Raw genomic sequence first — 27,176 nt, 5'->3', positions numbered from 1 at the left:
GACTTTCATTTTAACTGTGACATATCAATGTAGAATTTAAGAGTTTATTTTGTGATCAAGTTGAAGTGTGTAAGCACTCTTTCCTTCTACTCTGTCCACACATAATATCTTTTCTTTGTAACTGTTTGCTTATTCATATTGCATTAACACACTATGAGGCTCTCTTTCACATGCAGAATGATCAAAATAACAAACTGGAAAGTGATACCAATCTTCTGGATTATCCCCTTAGTTATTATTTTCCTCCTGCTCCTTTGTATACATTGTGTGAATATGAACACTGATCACAGATTATAATGATGATCAAAATTGTATACTGCTTGATTTTCAATAGTTTACTCACTAAGACATGTCTTTGATGTGTTTTGTTTGTTTACATGTTATTTCTTTGTTTTCAGAGCAATGGAACTGGCTATAAAGCATAAAACACACATTGATACTGTGTTATACCACCGTCAAAAATACTTAAATGACTTTTCTAAAACTGAAACACTAGAAATGTTCCTGCAATTGCATAATGAGGTATGATGCACTTAATGATAGAATAATCTGTGTCTTTTGTGTGCCTTATTTTTTTCGCATGGATTTTAATTGTTTGGAACTCTGATGACATTGTACTTTTTCATATTCATAAATTAAAATAGTATTCTGCTATTTGGATTGTACTATTTTTCAGCTTCTCTAGTGGGAAACTCATTGGACATAATTATTGCAGTGTTTTTCAACTCATTGTGAGATATAACAGTCCCAACAGTGTCAATATTTTCAGGAGCTGATGCGTTTTCCAAAATCCAGACTCATGTATTTGGCTGTTCTCACTGTCAGTTTGTTGTAAGTTGGCTCTGAATTATATCAGAGTCATTTTACGAGGCATAGAAAGGAATTAAATTTTATCTTTATTTTCCATGGTTTCCACAAATCACTTGGTACAATTGTCAGAATGCTTCCTTCAAGAAGACCATAGTCAATTTATTCTTTTAGCCTTATTCACATGACCAAATGTTTAGTCTCCAAGGATCCTGTCATAAAAGGGACATTAAACAATTAACCCCCATTCTTCCTTGCACTAGACACACACACACACACACGCACACACACACACACACACACACACACACACACACACACACACACACACACACACACACACACACACAATTTCTTTAAGGACTTATTAGATGGTGCATATTTGCACTCATGGTTTCATTTGTGTTTAAGTAGCTGCCAAGTGAACCTCACTAGATTTACTGAATACAACAGTACACAGTTATGTGTTGATGAAATTTATGGATGGTATGAGTAATTAACAAAGAATTAAGTATATGTTGTTCTGTCTTCATTGCACTAGATCATCTTTCATCAATATTCATTGCTTATTCATCTTCTTCATCAATATGTTCATATGCATTATTATTCTGCAGTTCACACTTAGGTGTTTGGCAGCGTGTTCAGAAAACCACTTTCATACTGTTCCAGTCTTGAGTAATGTGTGGGTAAAATGAACACTGAAAACTTTTCATATAAACCATGGTTTTTCTCATGTTACTGGTGATCATTTCTTCATGCGTATGTGAGAGTGTCATTTGGAGGAGAAAGTTACTAACTGAAATTTCATGAAAACATCTCATCTTTGTTTTAATGACTGTCCCCCTCACTCTCTTATTGTATTTATGGCACTCTCTCCACAGATTCATGATAGTACGAAGTGAGCTGCCCCTCTTAAAATTTTTCAAAGTTTCTGTCAATCCCGTCTAGAAAGGATCGCATTCCATAAAACAACACTCCAGAAGAGGATGCAGAAGCATAGTGTTGGCTATCTCTTTAGTAGATCTGTTGTACCTTTTAAACTTTCTGTCAATAGAGCACAATCTTTGGTCCACCTTCCCCACAACATTTATTAATTGATGTTTCCAATTTATTGGTAGGTAACCTGCAACCTTTAAACTTGTGTTATTTATTGAGTAACCTGAGTTTAATAAAAGTTTCTTTCATATTCATTAGAGGACTTCACACTTTTTATTGTTTAGAGTCATTATCACTTTTTGCACCATTTCGATATCTTGTTGAAATCAGTTTGCAATTCATTTTTATCTTCTGATGACATGACTAGATAGTAAACAGCAGTATCATCTGCAATGTAAGAGGGCTACTCAGACTCTCTCATGAATCACTAACATGGATTCAGAATAGGAGAGGGCCTGTAACACCTCCCTTAGGTACACTTCAGTTTCACTAGATGATGTCCTGTCAGTTACCATGAACTGTTACCTTTCTGACAGGAACTCACAAATCCAGTGACACAACTGAGAGATAGTCCATATGCATGGAATTTGAGTAGAAGCCACTTGTGAGAAACAATGTCAAAATCCTCCTGGAAATCTAGAGGAATGGAATCAGCTTGAGGACTGCTGCCAGTAGTACTCATTACTGCATATGAATAATGAGCCAGTTGTGATCCAAAAGGAGGGTATTTTCTGAATCTGTGGTGGTTAGATATAAATAGATAATTATCTTAAAGATGTTTCCTAATGTTGGAACACAGTATACAGTCCACACACTGCTACAAATGAGTATCAGTAATAGGGTTATACAATTCAGCAGATTCTTCTATTTCCTTCCTTATGTATTGGTGTGATTCAGTTTCTGTAATATTTACTGCATTTCCTTTGGTAAATCAGTTTCTGATAACTGTGTTTAGCAACTGTCCATTAGTAGTGCTCTCACTGATAACATTGCCATTGCACACTGAAAGTTCTTTATTGTGTTTTGCTGCTGCTATTCTTTACATACAACCAAAATTCTTTGGAATTTCTGTCAGGTTTCAAGACAGAGTTTCATTGTAGAAATCATTAAAAGTATCCATGCTAAGTTTTTGAACATCTGAAAACTGTTGCCAATCTTCAAGATATTGTGTCTTTTTAAATCTGGCACTTTTTAAAATTAATTCTGCGAAAGTGTCCTAACCTGTTTTATATACTGTCAGGGATCTGTTTTGTCTCTTATTAATGTACATAGTACAAAACTCTCAATCCTCATCAACAATTTTTTTGTTTTGTTTTTAAACCCAAGCCACATTTGACCAAAGCTTATCATAGTTTGTAGACGAGGAATGGAGATGGTCATTTACGAATTTATGGTATTCAGACTCACTACAACAACCTTTCAGAGGAGGAGGAGACTAGTGCCTAACGTCCCATCGACAGTGAGGTCATTAAAGATGGAGTAGCTGGCCGTGGTGGTCTGGCAGTTCTAGGCGCTCAGTCCGGAACCGCGCAACTGCTACGGTCGCAGGTTCGAATCCTGCCTCGGGCATGGATGTGTGTGATGTCCTTAGATTAGTTAGGTTTAAGTAGTTCTAAGTTCTAGGGGACTGATGACCACAGATGTTAAGTCCCATAGTGCTCAGAGCCATTTGAACTATTTGAAAGATGGAGCACAAACTTGGATTATGGAAGGATGAGGAATGAGATCAACCATGCTCTTTCAAAGGAACCATCCCAGCATCTGCTTGAAGCAATTTAGAGAAATCACAGGAAACATAAATCAGGATGGCCAGACAAGAGTTTGAACCTTGCCCTCCTTAATGTGATCTAGTGTGCTAATCACTGTGCCACTTCGACTGGTACAACAACCTTGTGGTCACTAATTCCTGAATCCATCATGGCACTATTTGCTCAGGATGGTTTATTGCTAAGAGGGCTATTATGTTATTGCAACAGTTTACGTTTTGTGTAGGCTCTGAACTAATTGCTGAAAATAATTTTCAGAGAACGCATTTAGTACAGTTTCAGAAATGTTTTATGCCTACTGACAATTTTAAATATGTGTTGTCACCAATGTATCAAGGGTAAATGGAAATCAAACTAATTATAATTGTACTTTTCAAGTACTTATTCAGAATGAAACTCAAATTTTCCTTGAACCTTTCAGCAAATACATCATCAGAGTCAGGTGTCTGTAAAAGGAACTAATTGTTAATTTTCTCCATTTGCGTAATAAATCTCATAGCAACCACCTGTTTCAATTTTTCTTAAGCTGAACTACTACTGCCAGTAACAAATGTGCAACCACTAGTTGAATTTAGTTTCTCTAACAGCAACAAACATGCCACAACCAACTGAAATCAATCTTATCCTTGATGAACAAGGCTATTTCCTTGGTAAAAACTTTAGCCGGGCTCATCTACAATTTTTGTTGGCTTCCATTATCTATAACAGTGCATGCTTCAGTGCTCTGTGTGAGTACTCGTAACTCTGGTTATTTCATTAAACAGTTATGACAGGTTAGTATAATACCAAGTTGGTACCAACACCTGCAGTTAGCTGCACACTGTGCTCTTCATGGCATTCATATCTGGGCTGATTCCACCCAGTAGGTGCACTGTGGGCACACTGGATCTCTTCCCCTCCATGGCAGCCACATCCTTAAAAGGTTCCATCACATGCCTTATATTGGAGCTCTCCAATACCAGTAATCCCACCCTTTATGAATGACTGGAGCTTTTGGGCTAAGAGGCTTCCTCTGAAACTCACACAGCAACATTATCCAGGCTATCTACATTGTACCAGTGCTGCAGTGCCTCTGGCTTAGTGGCTGTGTTGGGTGGAATGGGTGAGAGGAAAAAGGAGGCAAGAAGGGAGGTGGGGGAGGGAATGAAGGAGGTGGAGAGGAGTAGGAGATGAGGAGGAGCAGAGTGAGGTAAAGGAAAGGATGGCTGAGGGCTGGGAAGAGATAAAGCAAATTCCACACTTTGGCCCATAGAATGCAATATTGGTTTCCTTTTGATGATTAAATCCTCCTGAGTAGTCCTCATTCAAATATCCAAAATGCCCTCCAGAGTAATCTTCACCCAAATATCCAAATTGGGGGTGGGGTTATTTTACCTCCAGAAAATTGTGCCCGAGAGTATATCAACATCATTGAAGCTTACAGAACAGATTCATGTCCTTAGGAAATACAATGTCTATAGTTTGCATCTGCTTTCAGCCATGTCACAGTATCAACATATAAAAACCGTGTTGAGTGCTTTTAATTTGGAATATTCTCTTGTTAATCCACCCCTCAAAAGTTCATCTTATGGGTTCTTATAACAACATTTTAGGCATAATTATTCTAAAGTCAGCAGAAAATGCAAGAATAATAAATTATGAAGCTATTCAGGTGTTCACTTCACACTCCGAGGAAACTGCCCAATGTATCTTGCAAAATATGCTAACTTAAAGTTTGATTTATTCAGAACAGAGAATGGAACAGGTTTTGGAAGTGTATTTCATAAAAGGAAATACATATTAGGAACTACAAGGTGTGTTAAAAACCTCCATAAAATGAAATACAGATTTGAAACTATAAAGTCTGCTAGAAACCTGTGGATTACTAGGGACATACAGAATCCTATAGGACACAGAGACAACTCTACACTGCATTAAAATAGCCCACTAATCCTATACAGTTAAGACATCATAAGACCTGTTATAAATTTGCATTCGAAAAATTTGAGAAGCAAAGACCGTATGCATATTGTATGAAACTAATAACACAAGTAATAAAGTCAAAATGATCTGGAACATTCTTAAAGGAAATAGAACTACATTCTCCTCTAGATGACATGAGTTGTGAAGCAGACATTGAAGCAAGTCATGATGTGTCCCAGTCACCTCACTACCTATTCTATAAATCCCCCATTCTGCCCCCTTTTTTCCCAACCCTCTCATGCATTTCATTGTGTGATGCACATAACTCCCTATGACAGTACCATGGCAAAGCTAACCAGTGCCACATTCCTATAAAAAAAAATTATAAAATAAAATAGGGAACTCATTTGGGAAATAGCCAGAGTGAAGTTTGGTATAGTGAGAATTAGGTATAACAGGATTTTTGTTCAGATGAGGAAAGAGTTGCTAATACAAAATTAAATTACCCAATATAATATGTGAGATGCTGAATTTGACTGAAAAAGTAGGAAATGTAACAAATGCAGCAAATGAGATGGGCAGAAGTGACTAAAGACATGTACAAAATAATATTACTAAGAAGTGTAAAGTGGCAATGCAAGAATGGCAAGATGAGAAATGCAAAGCTGTAGAAGTAAGCTTGATTGTGGGAAATTCATTTGCCACGTATAGCAGTGGGACTCATGGAGAAAAGAGAAGCAGCTGTATAAATAACAAGAGCTCTAATACCAGGCCTGTACTAAGCAAAGGAAGGAAGGCTGAAAGGTGTAAGGAATTTATAGGATGGTTATACAAAGCAAAATAAACTTGAAGACAATATTATGGAAAGGGAAGGGGAAATATATGAAAATGAGATGGTAGACATGATACTGCAAGAAGAATTTGACAGAGCACTGAAAGTCTTAACTCAAACCAAGGCACCTGGAGTAGATGACGTTCACACCGAATTATTGAGATCTTTGTGAGAACTTACATGACAAAACTATTTCACCTGGTATGCTGCATAAATGAGATACGTGAAATACCCTCAGAGATTTAAGAATGTAATACTCCCAGTTACAAAGAAGGCAGGTGCTGACAGATGTGAATATTATCAAACCATGTGTTCAATAAGTCATGAAGTTCTGAAGGTAGCAGGGATGAAATATGTTTGGAAACCAAACTGTAGTTCTAAGTGTTGAAAGACATGAAAGTGATACAGTAGTTGAGAAGGGAGTGTGACAGGGTTGTAGCCTATACCCTATGCTATTAAATCTGTACATTGAGCAAGTGGTAAAGGGAACCAAAGAGAAATTTGGAAAACAAATTCAATTTAAAGTAGATTAAATAAAAACTTTTAAGTTTCACCAATGACATTGTAATTCTGTCAGAGGCAAGAAAAGGCTTGAAAGATAATGTGATTGGAATGGATAGCATCTTGAAAAGATGTGTGAAATTAACATCACCAAAAGTGAAATAATGGAAATGAAGTGATGCTGAGAGAATTAGATTAGAAAATGAAACACTAAAAGTAGTAGACATGCTTTGCTATTTGGTGAGCAAAATAAGTGATGAGGATCAAAGTAAAGATAATTTAAAATGTAGACTGACAATAGCAAGAAAAGTGTTTCTCAAAAAGAAAAGTGTTGTAGCCTCTATTCTAAATTTATGTATCAGCAATGGTTGTCAAAGTGTTTGACTGGAGCATATTATAAGCTGGAATTAAATATAGACAATGAACAGTATACACAAGAAGAACAAGAAGAAAGAAGGAATAAGATATTTACTCTGCAGTGGAGTGTGTGCTGATATGAAACTTCCTGCCAGAATAAAACTGTGTGCCATACCGTGACTTGAACTCGGTACATTTGCCTTTCGTGTGCAAGTGCTCTACCAAAGCTCCTGAGTTCGAGCCTCAGTCCGGCATGCAATTTTAATCTACCAGGAAGTTTCATATCAGTGCACACTCAGGTGCAGAGTGAAAATCTCATCCTGGAAACATCCCCCAGGCTGTGGCAAGCAATGTCTCCGCAATATCCTTTCTTCCAGGACTGATGGGTCTGCAAGTTTCACAGGAGAGCTTCTGTAAAGTTTGGAACATAGGAGATGAGTTACTGGTGGAAGTATAGCTGTGAGGACGGGTCATGAGTCATGCTTGGGTAGCTCAGTTGGTAGATCACTTGCCCGTGAAAGGCAAATGTCCTGAGTTTGAGTCTTGGTCTTGCACACAGATTTACTCTGCCAGGAAGCTTCAAAAAGAAAGAGTTATTGAAATGTGGTGTTACAAAGAATACTGAAGATTTTATGTATAAATCAAGTAACTAACGAAGAGGTACTGAATTGATTAAGGGAGGAAAGAAATGTATGGCAGAACCTGACTAAAAGAAGTTGTTAGTTGACAGAACACATCCTGAGGAATCAAAGGGTAGTTAGTCTGGTAATGGCGGGAAAGCATGGCATTTCAGCATTGAAGAGGAAGCCCAGGTCTCAAGTGCAACAGTAAGTTTCAAGTGGAAGTAGGCTGCAGAGATTATACAGAGATGACAAGACATTAACAGGATAATGTAGTGTACAGAGCTATGTCAGACCAGTTTTCAGACTTTTGATCACAGCCACAACAACATCTCCAGTTACTGTCTGCACCTTATATTTTTCTAGTCATGTTCAGGAAGACAGAATATAACTATTTAACAAGAATATTAAAATTGCCGGAGAATTCCATTTATACTGCCGCAGTTGCAAATTGGAATTTATTTTTGACTTGTCAATAACACATCCTGCAGAGTGTAAATCTATGCAGAACGTCTGTATGTCTATTGCATGAAATGATATATTGCTTTTTACATAAATGGTTACCTCACCTCTGTCCACATGTTTCCTCTGAAATACCCAAAACATAATTTATAGAGTATTGAGCTTTTCCTTTTAAGCAGCTATGTGATGTGATGTTTCATTAAACACAGAGTGCAGACACAGTTAATAACTTCTATTTATAAATCTACTGTGAGCAGGTGAAACTTTAAAAAAAAAAAAAAAAAAAAAAAAAAAACATTCTGATGAAATACTTTAAACTTGTGGTCACCAGAAGCCCTGTTATCATATAATGTAGACTTACGAAATTGTTCTCTGCTGAATCTGTGAATGGAGGCACAATGAATAATAGGAGGTGTGAGTAAGCAAATATACATAACTTCAATGACGGGGCTACCATTGCCATTCGGAGGCAATTAGAAAAGTCCATGGATGAATCTGGTGGTCAGATTGCTGAATTGCTGAACTCCCAAGAAAGTCCAGTTTCAAAGACCAGATGAGGGTTGATCTGCATGGTGTGGTGTCAAGCTAACAGCAATAGCATAGTCCAAGGAGAGCCTACTGGAGTGTGGTACTGCATGTTCTTATAAAGCCATGGTGGCTTATGAATATGCCCACCATCAGTGAGACTGTAGTGGTGTGATTTGAGCGGCATTGGTGTGTAACTGTTTCACAAGGGTAGGCCAGCTGGTGTTGCTAATATACTGCAGAGGCAGCTGTGTGCAGGCACTGTTCAGCTGGGTGGTGCTGGATATGAGCCAGAAACTTGTGGATGTGGACTGTGTGATGTGTGACCTATGGCTGCATGGTGGCAAGTGCCACGGTATAGGCACCGATGATAGTGTGCTCTCTATGTCTGTTGACTTTTGTGAAGCTGTTAGCTTGGAATCCTTGCTGTACTGTACACAGAAAAATCTGGCTACATACTCGAGGTGTACATTGACATGTGAAAGTTTTCGTTAAGAGGACGTGATGGTGACAATCCAGAATGCAGATGCATTTTTGTTGTTGTATCTGTATCAGCTTGTGGTAAGGAAATTTCCTGCATTATTCTGGGGTACTGGGTGTTCATGCTGCTGGTGGTGCTACATCCAGACCAAATCTTTACTAATTTCTTTTGTTTTATCTTAATTTCACAAGAAATGTATAGGTAGCACATTTAATGTAAGGACTGAAGGTAACAAGTCACCAGACAGTGGAGGCACTGGGTCATCAATAGACAGACAAACAAAACTGAGAACTATACTAGCTTTGTATGAAACCTCCTTCTCTCTCTCTCTCTCTCTCTCTCTCTCTCTCTCTCTCTCTCTCTCTCTCTCTCTCTCTCTCTCACACACACACACACACACACACACACACACACACACATTTGTACGGTTTCATTATTGATCCAGCTGACTATGTTGTGTTAGCACTGCAACTGAGCTCTGGCCTGTATATGGGCTCAGGTTAGTCAGATGCCTTGTTTAGGTATTCCACCAAGTGCTGGAAAAAGCTACTCTCACTGAGGTTACGTTTCAGACTCCCAGACAATAAATAAGAAAACAAGGAATGAAAATTCTGGAAGTGGTCAACCATAGATGCCCCTGTCACAATGATGTCATCTAAATAACGGCTATATGAGGAAATGCCCTGAATCAACTGTTCCATGCAGCAGTGAAAAATAACTGGGACACTAGCAATTCCAAATGGAAGCCAGTTATACCAGTAAAAGTCAAAAAGTGTGTTAAGCACCAGCATTTCACATGAATCTGAATGTAATGGCAGCTGTAAATGTGCCTCTGACAGATCAATCTTTGTCTAACAGGCCTCATATAATAATAGTCTTCATATAACAGGAGCCTGGAGAACAGGTCCTCTGGTCATGGAATTGGAAAAGAATCTGTGTTTAAATGGTCATTCACAGCTTTAAAAATTGCTGCACAGACTGAGAGAGCCATTCTGACAATGATGAGGGGAGAAGCTTGCTGACTGGAAGAAACTTGGATGATCACATTGTGGCTGACATGACCAACCTGTCCAGTTCTGCCTTCACTGCATCCTAGAGGATGTGAGGAATCAGGCACACCCATTTCAACCGTAGGCATGCCATGACGGATGCCATCTGACCAAAATGTCAAGTGAACAAGCCCTAAAAGGAGGTCGTGAAGCCTTCAGTGCTTTGAAATGGAATATCCAGGTAGATCAAATGTACTTTCTCAGAAATGGAAATCCCAAACTGCTTGAAGGCATCTAATGTAAAAATGATTCCTGCTGTGCCAGAAGAAACCGCCAAAAATGAAAGTGTGTTGGATGCATTCTTATGAAAGACCTCTGTTAAAAAAAAGAAAAGGGCCCTAAACTGAAATTTCATGACCAATGTGGGTTATGGCCTTCCCCTGAAAGTATCCCTCTGGAAAGAGACCACCCAATCCATCATATGCAGGATGTGTAGGAATTTGATGGGTTTCTCTGATGCCGGGTGAAGCACAGTGTCAATTATGTGAATGGTGTCAGCCGTAAAAGATGGCTTTGTCTGCATGGCCATGACTTCACTATGTGCGACAGCAAACAGAAGCAATGTGCCTGCAAAGGCCACAGGCAAAACTGATAGTTTACTTATGAGGGCAGCACAGTCATGAATGCTGAGAGAAACACTGGTGGCATGAGGGAAATGACAGTGCCAAATGTGCTTGCCAGATAGGCAAGTAGACACAACCTATGAAAAGAAACTATGACTGGAAACACTTGGTGTGTCACTGTCCACTCCAAAATGATTGTGGAGAACAAGTTGTTTACTCAGAATGCTGGGATGCACTCCAATTTTCCTGGTACTTGTTCGCTGCGTGTGTACTGCTGGCCTGCTGTCCTGGCTGATATGGCAAAACAGGACTCCTCTCTACAGTCTGAGTGTAGTGTCGGTTCAAAAGCCGTGGCAATTTAGGACTTTAGTGCAAGAAATGATCTGCATGGTGGCACATAGTTTGTGCTCACATTTCCCTATCTGGTGCAAAATGAAGAAGCAAATCTCCTAGTCATAGCATCGGCATACAATTTTCGACTAGCATCTGCCAAACAAGTGAAAGCACAATGATACTAAGGCTGTGAAGTTCAGTGAGCCAATCCTTACACGATGCTGATGCCAACTTCTGTCACCAATACAATTCCAGCCTAGCACATGCCAATTGAGACTGTCTTCCACAATGGTTTGACAACAAAGTGCAAATATCAGGAAACAATAAAGTATCCTAATTCACTGTAGGAGACAACTTATGGAGCAAAGCTAACTTATCTCGAGAGGACCATGGCAGACAAAATGATCGCATCCATTCAGTGTTGATTAGCTGGTATGATGCAGAATTATTATTGAGGTGCTTGGAATACATGTATCACATTCAACAGTGTCCACAAAGGAAGGAAACAGAAAAAGAGCAGGGGGAAAGTCACCTCTGACCGACAATACTGATCGCTGTTGAAGTAAAATCAAGTGCTGATGCTGTTGCTACATTAACTGCCTATCCAACTAATGCTGTTCCTTTTCTTGCACCAGCCACTTCCAGGCCTATGATGTCAGAGGAATGGAAGCATGGCAGGTCCAAAAATACTCATTGACACTGTTGATGTTTACGCTTACTAACGCTCTTTATTCCATATTCACTGGATAGACAAATGGTGAACAAGAATCACACAGACCAGAGTAGTCCATATCTAAGGCAGTAATTGTCATTATGAGGCAGCCAGCGTAATATGTGAATCATAAACAGCACCAACAAGAACTGCCATTCCATGTGAAGCGGCCACTTATATCAGGCAGGATGGCTGCAGGATCCCACCAGATGATGCAGCAAACACTTCAAGGGTGCCGCTTCTTTCTGCCATCAGTGGTTCAGGCTGCACATGTGTATCTATTTCAGATAGTTGTGATAACTCCACCTTGATGTCCTAGTTGGTTACATCATGATGCCTCTGATTGCAGTGAGTGGTATTGAGGTGGACAATCTGCAATGAAACAGATCAAACTCACCCAATCAGTGCCACGCCAATGCAGCCGTCTCTACAGACATAAAACAAGATTTCAGTGCAGAGACATATGACCTCTGGTGTTTCCCTCCGTGGCCACACCACAAAATGAGAGTCAGGCTCAGAGAAATGGGGGTAGACAGTTTGCCCATTTCTTGATATGCCCCAGAACTGATTGAGATTCTTTTGCAGCAATGAAGCCACTAGTTCTCATTGAAAATATTGACAGTAGGATCAGAAAAGGTGCCCTGGTGGGGAATTTGCATTTGAGTTTGCTCCTCTTGTAAGTTTAGTGTGCCACAGTATAGTACAACATATATATGAGAATAGTACACTGTGTTTCCAAGAACCTGATCACAGTAATTGGAAGAAAGTGCAGGTCACACCCATCTACAAGAAGGGTAGCAGAAGTAATCTACAAAACTGCCATCCAATTTCATTTGCACCCCTCTGTTGTAGAATCTTAGAACATATTCTGAGCTAAAATGTAATGAGATATCTTGAATAGAATAACCCTGCCCATGCCAGCCAGCACGAATTACAAAAACGATGGCCATGCAAAACACAATTTGCATTTTTCACATCAGATCCTGAAAGACATATACCAAGACAGTTAGGAACACGTGGTATTTCTTGACTTCTGAAAAGCATTTTAGTAAACATAACAACTTATTAATGAAATTTTGAACATATAGGATATCAAATTCAATTTGTAGTAGTGGCAGTGTATTATGTTATCTTGGATGGAGAGTCATCCAACAGATGTAGAATTATCTTCAGGCATAATTCAGAGAATTTTGTTTGGACTTTTACTGTTCATTTTGTATATCACTGACCTATCAGCAGAGCCATATGCTTTAGACTGCTAGCGTGGTGCAGCCCGTCACCATGGGCTGGCCTGTCTTGGGCAGGCCGTCCCATCTTTAGCAAGCTGGCGCCATCAGTCAGACTCAGTTCAGCCTGTCACTGGTCTGGGAACCCATCCAGCTGGTAGCTCATGTGCTGTGGCCAGGCACTGGGTGCAATGCTCATTCTGTGAGCTACATCTGCAGTGCTAATCTCATCTACATATTGAAGGCTCATAAAGTTTCATGTAATCTGCCCAGGTGTGTAGGAAAACCTAAAGCTGCAAGAGGTACTTTGTTACAACATAAACAGTCACATATACTTTTACATTTCCAAACAAGAGATTTGATGAAATATAATTAGAAAATACTTCTGATACAAACATAGCTACCAAAAAATATGCCATGTGGATAACAGTCTCCAGAAGCAAGATTCAAAAAGCTTATGTTTCTTGGAAGCACTCTATATCAAAATCAGCTTGACAATAAAAATGAAATAAATAAACATAAAAATATTTATCTTTTACTTACATAAAATAGAACTATCTATACTTGCAGTAATTAGTGTGAACCTTACCAAATAATTGTGTATAAATAGAATGTTATTTACATTTTGAGTACATTCTGTATTCTTTTTCTTTGAAACAAAGTGTCCTACTTGATTGTAACAATGTTCTACAGAGGCATTACATTTACACCTACATATATGATTACTCTGCATTTCACAATTAAGTGTTTAGTGGAGGGTTCATAGGACCACTTTTAGAGAATTTCTTGACTGTTCCATCTTGAATAGCACAAGGGAAAAATGAACACCCAAATCTTACTGTGCAAACATTGATTTCTCTTACTTGGTTATCATTTTCATTTCTCCCTACGTAGGTAGGAGTCAACAAAACATTTTGGTGTTCCAAATAGTGAGCTGGGGATTGACATTTTGTGAAAAGTTTAGGTCATATCAAAAAATGCCTTTGTTTCAATAATAATCACCCAAATCGTGCATTGTACCCGTGGTACTCTGTCCCCTATTTTTCTATATTGTAAAACTAGCTGTTCTTTCTTTGAACATTTTTGATGTCTTCCATCTATCCAGTTAGGTTAGGATCCCATACTGCACAGTCATACCCCAGAAGAGGATTGGCAGATGTAGTGTAAGCAGTACCAGTACCTTTAGTAGATTTATTGCATCTTCTAAGTACTCTGTCAATAAAACACCATCTTTGATCATCTTCCTCTTAACCTTTTCTGTATGATGGTTCCAGTTTAAGATGTTTGTAATTGTAACCCCTTCATATTTAGTTGAATCTACAATCTGTTAATTAATGCAGACTGTGGCGTTTGTAACAGGTAATCACAAAGCCAAACACACAACTAACGCTATGATTCATAGACACAATTTGTTGAGAAGCCACTTGTAATGAACAGTTTCAAAAGCCTTCTGGAAATCTATATTTATGGAATTAGCTTTAGATTCTCTGTTGATAGTACTGTTACTGCATGTTAATAAAAAACGAGTTTTTTGTCACAGGAACAGCATTTTCTAGATCTGTGCTCTTTGCATGGCGGCAGAGAAACACATCAGTTTCTTCGAGGTAATTTCCTTTCGTGTGTATTTGTGTGACTTGTGCAACTTTCCAGACATTAGGTATGGATTTTTCATTAGTAGCTGTTGTTCATTATAGCTGAAACTAGAGCATTTTATCAGCATAATCTGCGGTGGCATCTAATTGATATACTATCTGGACTGGAAGACTTACCTTTTTTAAGTGACATAAGTTGGTTCACTATGCTGATGGTATCTACATCCAGATTATCCAAATTACTCACGTCGGCAGCTTTTGTTGATCCAAGTTCTGGAATACTTACTATGTCTTCTTTTGTGGAAGTATTTTGAAAAACTGTTTCTAGTAACCCTGCTTTAATTGCAGTGTCTTCGGTAACAGTACCACTGCAATCATGCAATAAAGGTATTGGTTGTGTCTTGCTGGTATACATTGTGTATGACACGAATCTCTTTGGATTTGTGCCAGATTTCAAGGCAGAGTCTTGTTGTGGAAACTATTAAAAGCATCTCTCATTGAAGTCCACACGAAGTTTCGAACATCTGAAAACTGTTACCAGTCTTGGCGATTTTACCTTCTTTTAAATCTGGCCTGATCTTTTCTTTGCTTCTCTAACAGTGCCCCTGATCTGTTTTGTGTACCATAGGGGATTTGTTCCATCTGTTAATAATTTACTTGGCATAAAATGATAAATTTCCATTGACGCTATTTCTTTGAATCCAACCCGCATGTAGTAGGCTGTTAAGTAGTAAGTGTGGAATGAGTGAAGAATATCTGGGTATCCAGACTCACTAAAACCACATTTTGGTCACTGGTTCCTATATCTGTCAAGATTCTCTGCTCCCTCATTGTTCAGCATTGTTTGTCACTAAGGGGTTTTGTATGTTATCACAATCATTTACCTGTTGTATGGGCTCCTGAACTAATTTCTCTTAATATACTAGCAGCATGAATGGCTAAAAATCTCGTGTGCCAGCCTAAAAATGTTTGGAAGTAATTATGCTGTAATTTTCAGTAGTAAAGTGACATATTTTGGTCTTCACTATCTGGCGCACTTGTTGTTAGGTTCAGTCTCATTTGTCTTTAAAACATATACTGACATCCTCAACTATATCTTTCTCAGAATTCCATTCTCTAGATCCACTCTTCTTGGATGATGGACTTTTATTCTCTGATGTAGTTTCATTTTGTGTATTTTAAGACTAAATCACTGTCAAATGTCTGTTATAAGAATTAGAAAGTCAAAGTTTGAGATTTTGTTCGAAAGTTAACTGAGAAGGTTTCATCAAAAATTATCTCTCACTTCCATTTCTTCCACAGTCTAACAGTTCACACGTAGATGCAGTAGCTCATTGTATTTTATATAGAAGCTTGTCCACAGTGTTCACTCATTACAACTTGACAATTATGATACCTCTCACTAGGTTACAGCCACCTTAAACAATACCAATCAGAAGACCGCAATGAAAGTTGATTCATGTGGTTCAGTGATACCACATACAAAACTGTAAAGGCAGTTCCCCTTTTGTTTATTGACCACATTCTTCATCTGATATGGACAAAAAATCTGTGGACATGTTATTTTCTTTGTGTCTCAGAGTGTGCCATTTCCACTAACTTCCTGGGCTGACCAATGAATTACTCTGTTACCATGCAGCAGTTTCATCTCCTCCTTGTCATTTCTGCCACCCAAAATCACCCATCTCTCACATGCAAAACATATTTACAACAATTATTAGTTTTTCTCAAACAGTTAATCAGGATGCCCAAACAATTATACTTACCAGACAATCACATATTGTGTACGGTGCAAATGCTTCATATAGAGATGACAAAAAAATTAATTACTCAATGGATTGCCACACACAAATTCTTTTTGGTAAGGAAATGCGAAAAAAGTGTGATAACACTTTATTGTTAGGAAACCTTCTTGAGACAATGAGAGGCATTGGCTCTGTAGGCTAGCGAGTGGATTAGTGATTTCAGCCTGTGTCACTATGCAGAGACATTAACGGGCCTTCATGCCAGTGCAGTACAGCAGAGTCCATTGGGATGGCCCAGGTACTGTGCACCAAGGTGACCCAGGCTGAGCTGAGTCCACTTGCTCTACACTATCAAATTTGCTTGGGGTGGGCTGCTATGGGCTGGCTGTGCTCATCTGCCTGACAGACAGTATTAACAGTAACCTCAGACTTTTTCTAGGTGGTGTGGTTATGTATAATGAAATACCATATGAAAAAGTTGCTCATTTACCCAAGCAGACATCTTTAGATTCTGAAAGTGATGCAAAGTTTGTCAACCTGTTTCAGTGTTCAGCAGTTTGAAATTCTGCACTTTACAAAGTGCAAAAATTGCGTTCAGTGACTAGAATGTCATGGATGACAACTGGAATGGAAACATAAGTAAAGCATCTAGCTATCTTCAGCTTCTTAGCTACATAATGAGAAAATGCAGTCAGTATACAAATCACTTGTGCATCCCATCTTAAAATATTGCCCAAATGTTTGGAACAACTCCAAATATGACCAGTCTGTACACTCCATGTAGCAAGTCAATAAGGACTTTTTTTCGATTTTTAACCTTGTTCCTGTCTGGAGCATCATAAGAGGAATCCATGTGTTTGTTTTTCTTTTTAGATGTGAAAGCAATAATGTGAGGGCTATCGAGAAAGTAGATTACGTTTTCACCTGCAGCAGGCTCATCCAAGATCTGCGCCCAGTGGATGCTAGGTAGTGTAGTTCAGCGTCCCGTACACAACTGTGTGTTGCTAGTGTCAGCATAGGAGCGAGAGACAGCTGCGGAGTGAGCAGGACCGCACAACAAAGCACAGTTCTGAGTTGGACTGTCCAGCGGTCAGATCCAACATAAACAAAATAACAGAGGTAGTGCAGATATGTAAAAGTGGTCGATGAGCGGTAAAACTAGCTAACCATTTACTGTTTAGGTAACAATTAGTATTCATGTGGCAGAATTACTATGCAAAGCTTTAGAAGACACTGTCCAAAACAACAATCAAAGAACAACTTAGTAGTTTTCTGACCCACAGGTAGAGCCTATTAACATGACACATGCATATTTGTCATATGTACAGTAGGTGTCTTCTGAAAGACATATCAATATCGTCAATGAACTAGTGTCATAAATATTCTAATTTCAAAATAATTTTATGTAAGAGATATACAATCTCGTTCTTACTTTTACTAGTTACAAGTAAATATTTTTTGTTGTACTTTGAACTATAGCTTTTTGTATCCCTTTGCAGAGCTTAGACATCGAATCCTTAGTTTGTTGTTTTGTACACAATAATTTTAATTGGCCAAGTTTCAAAACATATTAAAGAAATAGACTTAAGGTTATAAAGACCTATAAACCTTACAGTCAACATTGTTAAAGACGACAACATTTTGTACGTTTTTCTTTTTCGAGGAAATGATTTTGCTTAGGTTCGGTACAATATTGCAGTAGACTGCAAATCTCAAGGAAACTGTCAAAGTCTTATTGCTAAGTAGTGAATGCTTTTTAGTTTTAACTAGCTTTAAAAGGGAGAAAAGGTGCTCACATATAAATGTGGAAACAAACATTGAGAGAACTTTGGCCACGTGCTTGTGCAAAAGAGGATAATTCTCTCAAGGAAAACAGTTGTAAAAGTCATCCAAAATCTTACACATAAGAAAGCAGTCCTTCAAGCAGATATCGCTCTAGTTGAAACACTTGTGAGACATCCTCTGCCTAAAGGGAAAAATGGGCCAACAAAAATATCTAGGCTGGTTGAAGCTCACTTATCTCCAAAAATCTGTTTTCATACTCTTCTTACAATTAGGAAATTATTTGAACATAATATAAAAAATCCACATCTTCTTTGATGCTGTCTAATGCAGGGAAGTGTCCACGATTCTCCTTGCGCAACTGTTTTTCCCACAAAAGAAAGAAACTTCCACATGGGAAAAATATATTAAAAACAAAGATTCCAAGACTTACCAAGCGGGAAAGCGCCGGTAGACAGACACAATAAATAAAACACAGACACAGAATTTCTAGCTTTTGCAACCGACGGTTGCTTCTTCAGGAAAGAGGGAAGGAGAGGGAAAGATGAAAGGATGTGGGTTTTAAGGGAGAGGGTAAGAAGTCATTGCAATCCCGGGAGCGGAAAGACTTACCTTAGGGGGAAAAAAGGACAGGTGTACACTCGCTCACACACACATATCCATCCGCACATACACAGACACAAGCAGACATTTGTAAAGACAAAGAGTTCGGGCAGAGATGTCAGTGGAGGCGGAAATACAGAGGCAAAGAAGTTGTTGAAAGACAGGTGAGGTATGAGTGGCGGCAACTTGAAATTAGCGGAGGTTGAGGCCTAGTGGATATCGAGAACAGAGGATATACTGAAGGGCAAGTTCCCATCTCCAGAGTTCAGATAGGTTGGTGTTGGTAGGAAGTATCCAGATAACCAGACGATGTAACACTGTGCCAAGATGTGCTGGCCGTGCACCAAGGCATGTTTAGCCACAGGGTGATCCTCATTACCAACAAAGGCAGACAGTGTTTGAATAAGGAACAGCCTTTCAGCCAATTTTGACCTGACATAACCCAGGTATTCAGTGCATACACCTCATAGCGCAGGGGCTCCATCCATTGTTACACAGGTCAGGTGTTCCCATTTTAAGCCCATTGACTCATTTTCCATGGCTACAAAAATAGCCAAATCCGTGGCTTTGTCTTTTAATGGTATAAGGTCGAGAAATTCTTTGGTGACACATAGTTTGTCTTCGACACCCCAAATGAATATGACGAGCTATAAAAAATGAAATGAAGTTTGCCGCTCTCTCCACTAATCACTGCTCCATATCTGAGGCCATATGTTCAACTCAGTGAGCAACAGAATGAGGCAAAAGAGCTATTTTTTTTTTTTTTTTTTTCAAATTTTTCAGTGGACAAATACAAGCCATCGAGTCGACCAAGCAGTCCTTAATGAGGTTCCCACCTGCAAGCATTCCCTGCTTTCACAATTCTCAGTGAGCATTTGTAACTCGCACGCAAACTTTGCCCACCTGTTTCCTTCTCCAACCATGAAAAACAAAACTTTACAATGCAAAAAAACTTTACAATTAATTTTGTACAATCCTGTTTTTAACACACTTTCATCATTTTAACAATTAACCCAAATAAAAAACTAACAAAAAAGATTGGTTTTAGGTGCATTTTGTCCCAGTTCCTCTGAAAAGCAGGCATAGATGCTAAAAAGGACAGTGAAGTGTGGTCGCAAATAAATTTTTATCTATTGGAATATTTGTTTTTTAAGTAATTGAAAACATAGATCAAAATACAACATATGTTTTCCCATCCATCAAAGCACAAATACAGAAAAAGAAAGAATGACTCTTCATGAAACCTTGCTGTCCAAGAGAGCATTTGTGACAGCTTTTCAGAAAGTGTGTAAAAAAAAAATGAATCTGAAACTTTTCCTTATTTCTATGCGATGCAAATTAATGTCACCCAAATATAAAAATTAACTGAAAAGAAATGTTTCTTGTTGCTGATAATCTGACTTCAATAATTGGCACATTGATAAGTGACATATCAGATTATAAAATATAGTTTTATTTATTTATGATGTTTATAAATAATAAAGAGTCATATATACGATAGGGAACAGTTACTTCACTGTAATGCTGCTTGAAATTTTCTTTCAGTTCTTCAAGATTTGACTGATCTTCCTCTTGCGACAAGTGTTCAAACTGATCTTTGTGTCAAGTATTAAAGTGCCGTTCAGTCGAGTACTTTTTTTAGATACATGATGTTCTGATGACATACTAAACATTTGACTAACAGCTTTGTACCATATCAATGCTTTTGACTGCTGCAGGCGTGGCAGTCTGTCCTCTATACGGAGCATGCATACAGTGGCATGGTGAGGTGTGGCAGGCAAACCTGACGGTCTACAAAGTGACACGGCTCAGCCACACCACCCCAGTGGCACTGTTTGGATAAGCCTTACCTACAGCAATGATGGGTGGGGCTAGTATGGCCATATTGTTGTCTCAGCTTTTGGCCATTAACTCAGCATCCAGCCTTGCCAATGTGAGATTCATGTCATTTCCCAGTATTTAACACCAAAAGCTTAAAATGTGTGCCACAACTGAAAATCCCACAAATTGTGAAGTGCAGTCAGTAATAAGGTTTTTCTTGGCAAAAAACCCTAGATAGATTGAAATTGTTTGCAATTGTATGAAGGTGGAGTATGCCAGTGGTGTATTAAATTCATAAATGGCCAAACTAATGTTCACAATGAAGAATGAGATGAATGACCAATCATTGCAACTGTTAAACTGGTCCCAAAAATTGACAAGAAGATTCAAGAAAAGCATCAATTCACTATGACACAGTCCTTGTTTAGCTTTCCATAAGTTCCACGAAGTTTGTTGCATCAAATTGTTTCATAGAAGCAAGGCTATCATAAATTTTGTGTAAGATGGATTTTAACAACCTTGACAGAAAATCACAAGAACCAACATATGCCTTTCTCGATTCTTATGAAAAATATGGTGACTCGTACCTGGAGATGAGACTTGGGTCAAGTATGTGAATGTGAGACCAAATTGCAATCTGTGGCGAGGAGGGTGAAGGGGGGGGGGGGGCACAAACTTCCCCAAAGAACAAAGTAAATGCTTGAAAAACATTGTCTTCAAGAAAGAATGTGGCACCTGTTTTTCTATGGAAGACTTAAGAAGAGGAATTCAGAATAAGCATAGAGGAATGTTGAGCTTAAAAATTTTATTCTTGCACGACTTATGTTCCTCTCGAGCACACGTGGAAAATCGTACTCGAGATGTACTCAGTGCTTTCCTCATCCTCCATGCACTCCGGATGTTGCACTCAGTGACTACCATTTATTTCCAACAACGGAGACCTGGCTTACAGTGTTTTGATGATGACAGGAAACCGTGAGAGGGTTTGACTAACTGAAGTCTCAGATGACAGAAAAAAATTTTGTAACAATGAAATTTCAGAGCTCCTTTGCTGGAGCCTAAACTTGAGTGTGATGTATTTATCTACTTTCTGGGTAGCCCTTCTACTTCCCTCCAGCTAGTTACTAGCAAGGAGCTGTACCTAGTGTCATTTCATTGTGGTTGCTGAAACCTTTGGGATTTGAGTTCCTCCGTTACTGGCATTTACAAACCAATTTGATTTACTGCTTCAAAGAATGTTCTGCCTGTTGCTCCTTACAATAGTTACTCTGCAGATGTTTAGCTGCTGTTGCACATTAGCCTTGTTTTCATCCTATATTGCAACATCATCCACAAAGGCAAAGTTGAGTTTCTTGAGTCTCTTCATTATTTATTCTATTATTCCCCATAGACAAATACAGGATTTGTTTGGTCATCCTGGTGACAGATGCCAAGGAGTTGATATGTTCTATAACAGAGAGCAAAAAAATAAGATTCACACATAATATTTTATGAACTTCTTTTAGTTAACTTGATAACCAAATGCAAGTCCAGAGCAATATCCAATATAAGTCGATGAGATGGATTGAGTCCAATATCCACAGTAGTAACAGAGGCTGAGTGACAACATTTAGGCTAGACAGAGAGCTGAACTGACTGACAGTTGAGACTCGCTTTCTTATCTGAATTTTTATTCCATAGAAGCACCACAGGGCTTTGCTCACCTGACTTCTAGCTTGACAAAAATTGTACTCCAGGCCTGTGTCTTACAACTTTGTTTTCATCTATTTGAAGTATATACCATAGTTTTATCATTATTTATACAGATGGATCCCAGCAGGAGAATGCTCTCAGTTATTATGTGGCTTTCTCTGATAGGATTTTTAAAGTGTGTCTTCCAGAACAATTTACAAATTATGATGCAGAGTTATATGGCATTCTAATGGCGCTGGAGAGGGTTCTCAGATATCACCATATGACTTTCCTTGTCTGTTCCGACTCTCTTAGTGCGCTGCAAGCATATCACCAAATGTATCCGGTAGACCCACTGATTCAGCTCGTCCATGACTCTTTACAATGGCTCCAATGCCATGGAAAGGAGGTGACCTTTTGCTGGGTACCTGGCCACGTTGGGACACAGGGTAACGACATGGCTGACAAAGCTGCCAAGGAAGCATGTTGGGATGGTGCTGTCCACCATCCCGTTGCACACCATTATCTCATTTTCTGACAGATGCATCATGCGTCAGTGGGAGACTGAATGTTTGCAGTTGCTCAAATTGACCACAAAGGCTTGGTGGACTTCGTGTCAGCCTCGCCACTGGAAGGAGGTTTTGCGTACCAGACTGTGCATCGGGCATAGCCCTTTCACACATGGCTTCCTCCTCCAGCAGGAGGATCCAACATTCTGTGAAGTTTCTGGTGTGTCGCTTTCAGTTTAGCATATTGTGGCTACCTGTGTCCTGTATACTGATATTATGGCAGCCCTCGGTCTCACTGGAGATCAGCCCGCCATCCTCGCAGATACCGATACCAGTGTTAACAGAGTGGTGAAATTTTGTGAACTGTCAGACTGTTGACTTTTTGAAAGGGTGCTGATGACCATGATGTCGAGTGCCCCTCAAACCAAATCATCATCATCATCATCATCTAGCTTGACTGAACGATGTGTGAAAATGGTTTTGCAGTTTATCTAAATTTTTCCTTGTATGTATGACTGTATTTGTAATCTGTTATTTCCTAAATTGTCTCATTCATGTGGAGACTGACTAGACCAGTACAGTGTCCTTTAAGTTAGCTCCTTAATGGCTCAGGCTGAGGAGGGTGTGTCTCTGAGCTGGCCATGGATTGGTGGCATGATCACATGGGAGGTGCGAACTTATCAATGTGGACTGGTGCTGCATGGTATCGATAGCACATGATACTGCAGGATTATCTGTGAATTGTGGACATATTTTACATTTCTGTCAAAAATTTGGGGAGAAATTACACAGACTAAAAAAGCGGTATATCTCATTATTGGTGCTTATAAATAGCATTGTTACAAATGAAAATATTATATTGCTCCTTCGTACTGTAGGAACATTTATTGGTAAGAAACTCCATCAAGGCCATTTGAAAGTGGATTACACTTGAGCTTTTTAAATTCTTTGGAAGTTTGTTACAAAATCTGATCCTCATGTAATAGGGGCTGTTGTCTGCACTTTTTGCATTACACCTTTCCCAATGATAATCACAGTCTCTCCTAGAATTATAAACAAACTGTTACCTGCAGCTGTGCTTGTATATCAGCAGTTTTGTTTGGATGATTCATGGAAAGAAAATAAGGTATTGTATGTGCAATAAGGTCAGCTACTCCTATACGTGCCTGCCTGTTCCAATAACCACAGGTCATAATTGCTCGTAATTAACTTGTGGTGTTGTCCTCCTTGGGTAAATTGATTTTCTTAGTTTTTTGTGTAAAAGATAAATGTGATGTTTCCAAGAGAGAGAGATGCATGTCTAACACTACACCAGGGAGGGCAGTTTTATAATCCAACTTTATTTCTGTACCACCATCAGTCATAACGTTCCATTGCACTCCAGCAGGTTGATGGTTTACTTGAAAGACCATTAGACTTATTTTACTAAGGTTTAAGCCCAAGTGATACTGTGAAAGTAATTCTTGAAGCCAAGACCCCACAACAAATTAGGGCCAGATCATTCTTGTTGTGTTTCCAGGTAACAAATGTTTTGTTGTCTGATAGTTACCTTGCTATTGTGCACTGTGAGTAGATTATTAATATATAATGTGAACAATGAAGGTCCCACAACTAGCTCTCGGGGCCAAACCACACTGCACTGTAGCTGGCCTGCAGCTGTATATTTTAATAATGTTGCTCAATTTGTGTGTAAGTTGTGTAACTTTATATTTGTGTTATAGGTATGATTGTAAGAGTCTTAGCTGTTTATCTGATGACAGCTCATAGCAGCTCATGAGATAGTATGACAAAAGCCGGTGATAAGTTTAGGAACAAATATGGCACCCCTTCTTTCTCATCTAATTTCATTAATACTTTGTGCACTAGATCACATATGGCAGATGATTTTGAGTAGCCTTTCCTAAAACCATGTTTGATGTCTTGTAACATTTTTTTTCTGTTGCAAATAAGTTTTCTAATTTCAGTGCAATAATTTTTTCTAAAAATTGGGATCAGAATTAAACTGATTGGTCAGTAGTTCTCAACTTTGTCAGTTCTACCTTTTTTAAGCAGTGACATGACTACTGTAAATTTTAATTCAGATGGAAAAACACCTTCATTTAAACTTTTATTGAACAGGCGAACCAGAACAGGAAAGAGTGACTGTTTGCACTTCTTTAAGATAATGGAGGGAATTGAATTTTATTCAGTGCCTGTTGTAAATTGATTTCTTATTTTATTTATAATTCTCTCTTTCCCAGTTTTATTTATTTCATAAACATTGACCAATTTTTGTACCTGGTTAGAAGTTCTATGATCATCAGAACCAAAGGCCACAGATATTGTACCTGAGTTACTAAAAGCATTACGACTATAAAGGGTCACACTATCATTTCTCAGTTGGATACTTCTGATGCTAGGTTTCGGTTTTCTACTAAATCACTTACTTACTCAGTTCCATATTGATTTTCTAATGTTAATTAAGTTTGTTATACAGCTTTTTGGTGTATTATATAGACTTTTTGACGATATAGGTAATTATCTCTAGGTTATCGCTCTGGGAACTGTTTACACATTTTCCAGCCAGTGAGTATTTTCTCCTGCATTTGTATCACTCTAGAAGACACTCTTACACAATTCTGGGCATTTTTTTTTCTTTTTGAAAGGGATTGTAAATGTTACATTGAAATGGATAAAGTGTTAAAAAGTTATTTCACTTGTCTGCAACATTTTCAGCATAATATACATTGTTCCATATCTCAGACTACAGTGAAGACTTTAACTTCTACAAAGATTTGTCATTTATACATCAAATTTCCTTCGTCTCATGAATTCTTTGTGGATCATTTATATTCAATATTTCAGCTGTCTGACAAATGTGATCTGAGAGGTGGAGGTTTACTGTATCAACTCTATGTATGTATCTATTTTTTGTATGTACAACTAGAGGTGTCTCTAGTTAGTTTGGTTGGCACATAAACTCTCTCTGGGGAATTTTTAACCACGCAGAATGTCATTTAGCTTTTAATAATCTTCAGTGTATTCTAAGGAATCCATATTACAATCACATCCTTATATTTCCTACGTACAATGTCAATCTTTTTTCCATGTTTTGTAAGAAATCACTTACTTACACAGTTCCATATTGATTTTCTAATGTTAACTGAGTTTGTTATACAGTTTTTTGATGTATGTATATAGACTTTTTGACGAGATAGGTAATTATCTCTATGTTATCGATCTGGGAACTGTTTACATATTTGCCAGCTAGTAAGTATTTTCTCCTTCATTTGTCTCACTCTAGAAGACACTCTTACACAGTTCTGGACTTTTTTTCTTTTTGAAAGGGATTGTAAATGTTACATTAAAATGGATAAAGTGTTAAAAAAGTTATTTCACTTGTCTGCAACATTTTCAGCACAATTTAGCTTTTCATAATCTTCAGTGTACTCTAAGGAATCCATATTACAATCGCCATCTAAATCAATACCTACATCCTTATATGTCCTATGTACAATGTCAATCATTTTTTTCCATGTTTTGTAAGAAATCACTTACTTACACAGTTCCATATTGATTTTCTAATGTTAACTGAGTTTGTTATACAGTTACAATCTACAATTATGTTGTAGATATCAGGAACAATTGTTTGGGAAATGTATATATGGCTTGGCATTTTATGGGGAGTAAAGCTTGTTCTAGGAGTCTTATACGAGGGTTGGAACTTAAATAGTGGCAACTATTTATTCATAACCGATACAAGAGAGTTACGTGTTTGCACCTGTTACTGTCCTTCACAGTAGTCACCAGCATTGTGCAGAACCCATTGCGAGTGATGTGGAAGTCATAGTATACCATTAGCAGAGCCTGTTCTGTTGATAGTGCAAATGGAGCAGTCTAAAGTTATGGTGATTCTCGTGTACGACTGAGATGGTGTTATCCTAATGCATTATGTTCCTCCACGGCAGACCGTCAATGCACAGTATTACTGTTTGTTTTTGGAGCACCACCTGTGACCAGCTTTGCAAAAGAAGCGGCGATACTTTCTGCGCAACCCATCCATCATTTTGCGCAACAATGCGTGGGTGCATACAGCGCAAACTGTAGCTGCTCTGTTTGGTCGATGGGAAGTACTGTACCATCCACCATACTCCCCAGACTTAAGTCCTTGTGACTTTGGTTTGGTTCCGAAGCTTAAGAAACCACTTTGTGGCATTCTCTTCAGAACTGTTCCAGAGATTCGACAGGCAGTAGACCGCTCCATTCACACCATCAACAGACCAGGCTCTGCTAATGGTATACTACTCCTTCCACATCTCTGGCAACAGGTTCTAAACAATGCTGGTGACTACTTTGAAGGACAGTAACAGGTGCAAACATGTATCTTTTGTATCAGTTGTGA

The 27,176-nt window shown here is 38.5% G+C and overlaps 1 protein-coding gene across 2 annotated transcripts in view; it reads left to right on the top strand.

Moving 5' to 3' along the window:
- Positions 1-27,176, top strand: part of LOC126322385 (intraflagellar transport protein 80 homolog) — a 421,167-nt gene that overhangs the window by 357,023 nt on the left and 36,968 nt on the right. For both annotated transcript variants that reach the window (XR_007558988.1, XM_049994301.1), the window contains exon 15: positions 399-522. Coding sequence is in view for 1 of the 2 variants with exons in the window: in XM_049994301.1 (XP_049850258.1) it covers positions 399-522 (124 nt within the window). In the remaining variant the exon portion in view is untranslated. The remainder of the gene's footprint in view (positions 1-398; positions 523-27,176) is intronic.

The sequence above is a fragment of the Schistocerca gregaria genome, chromosome 2, assembly GCF_023897955.1.
Source record: "Schistocerca gregaria isolate iqSchGreg1 chromosome 2, iqSchGreg1.2, whole genome shotgun sequence".
Taxonomy (NCBI): Eukaryota; Metazoa; Arthropoda; class Insecta; order Orthoptera; family Acrididae; genus Schistocerca; species Schistocerca gregaria.
Note: the sequence above shows the minus strand (reverse complement) of the source record. Positions and strands in the feature narration are given on the sequence as shown.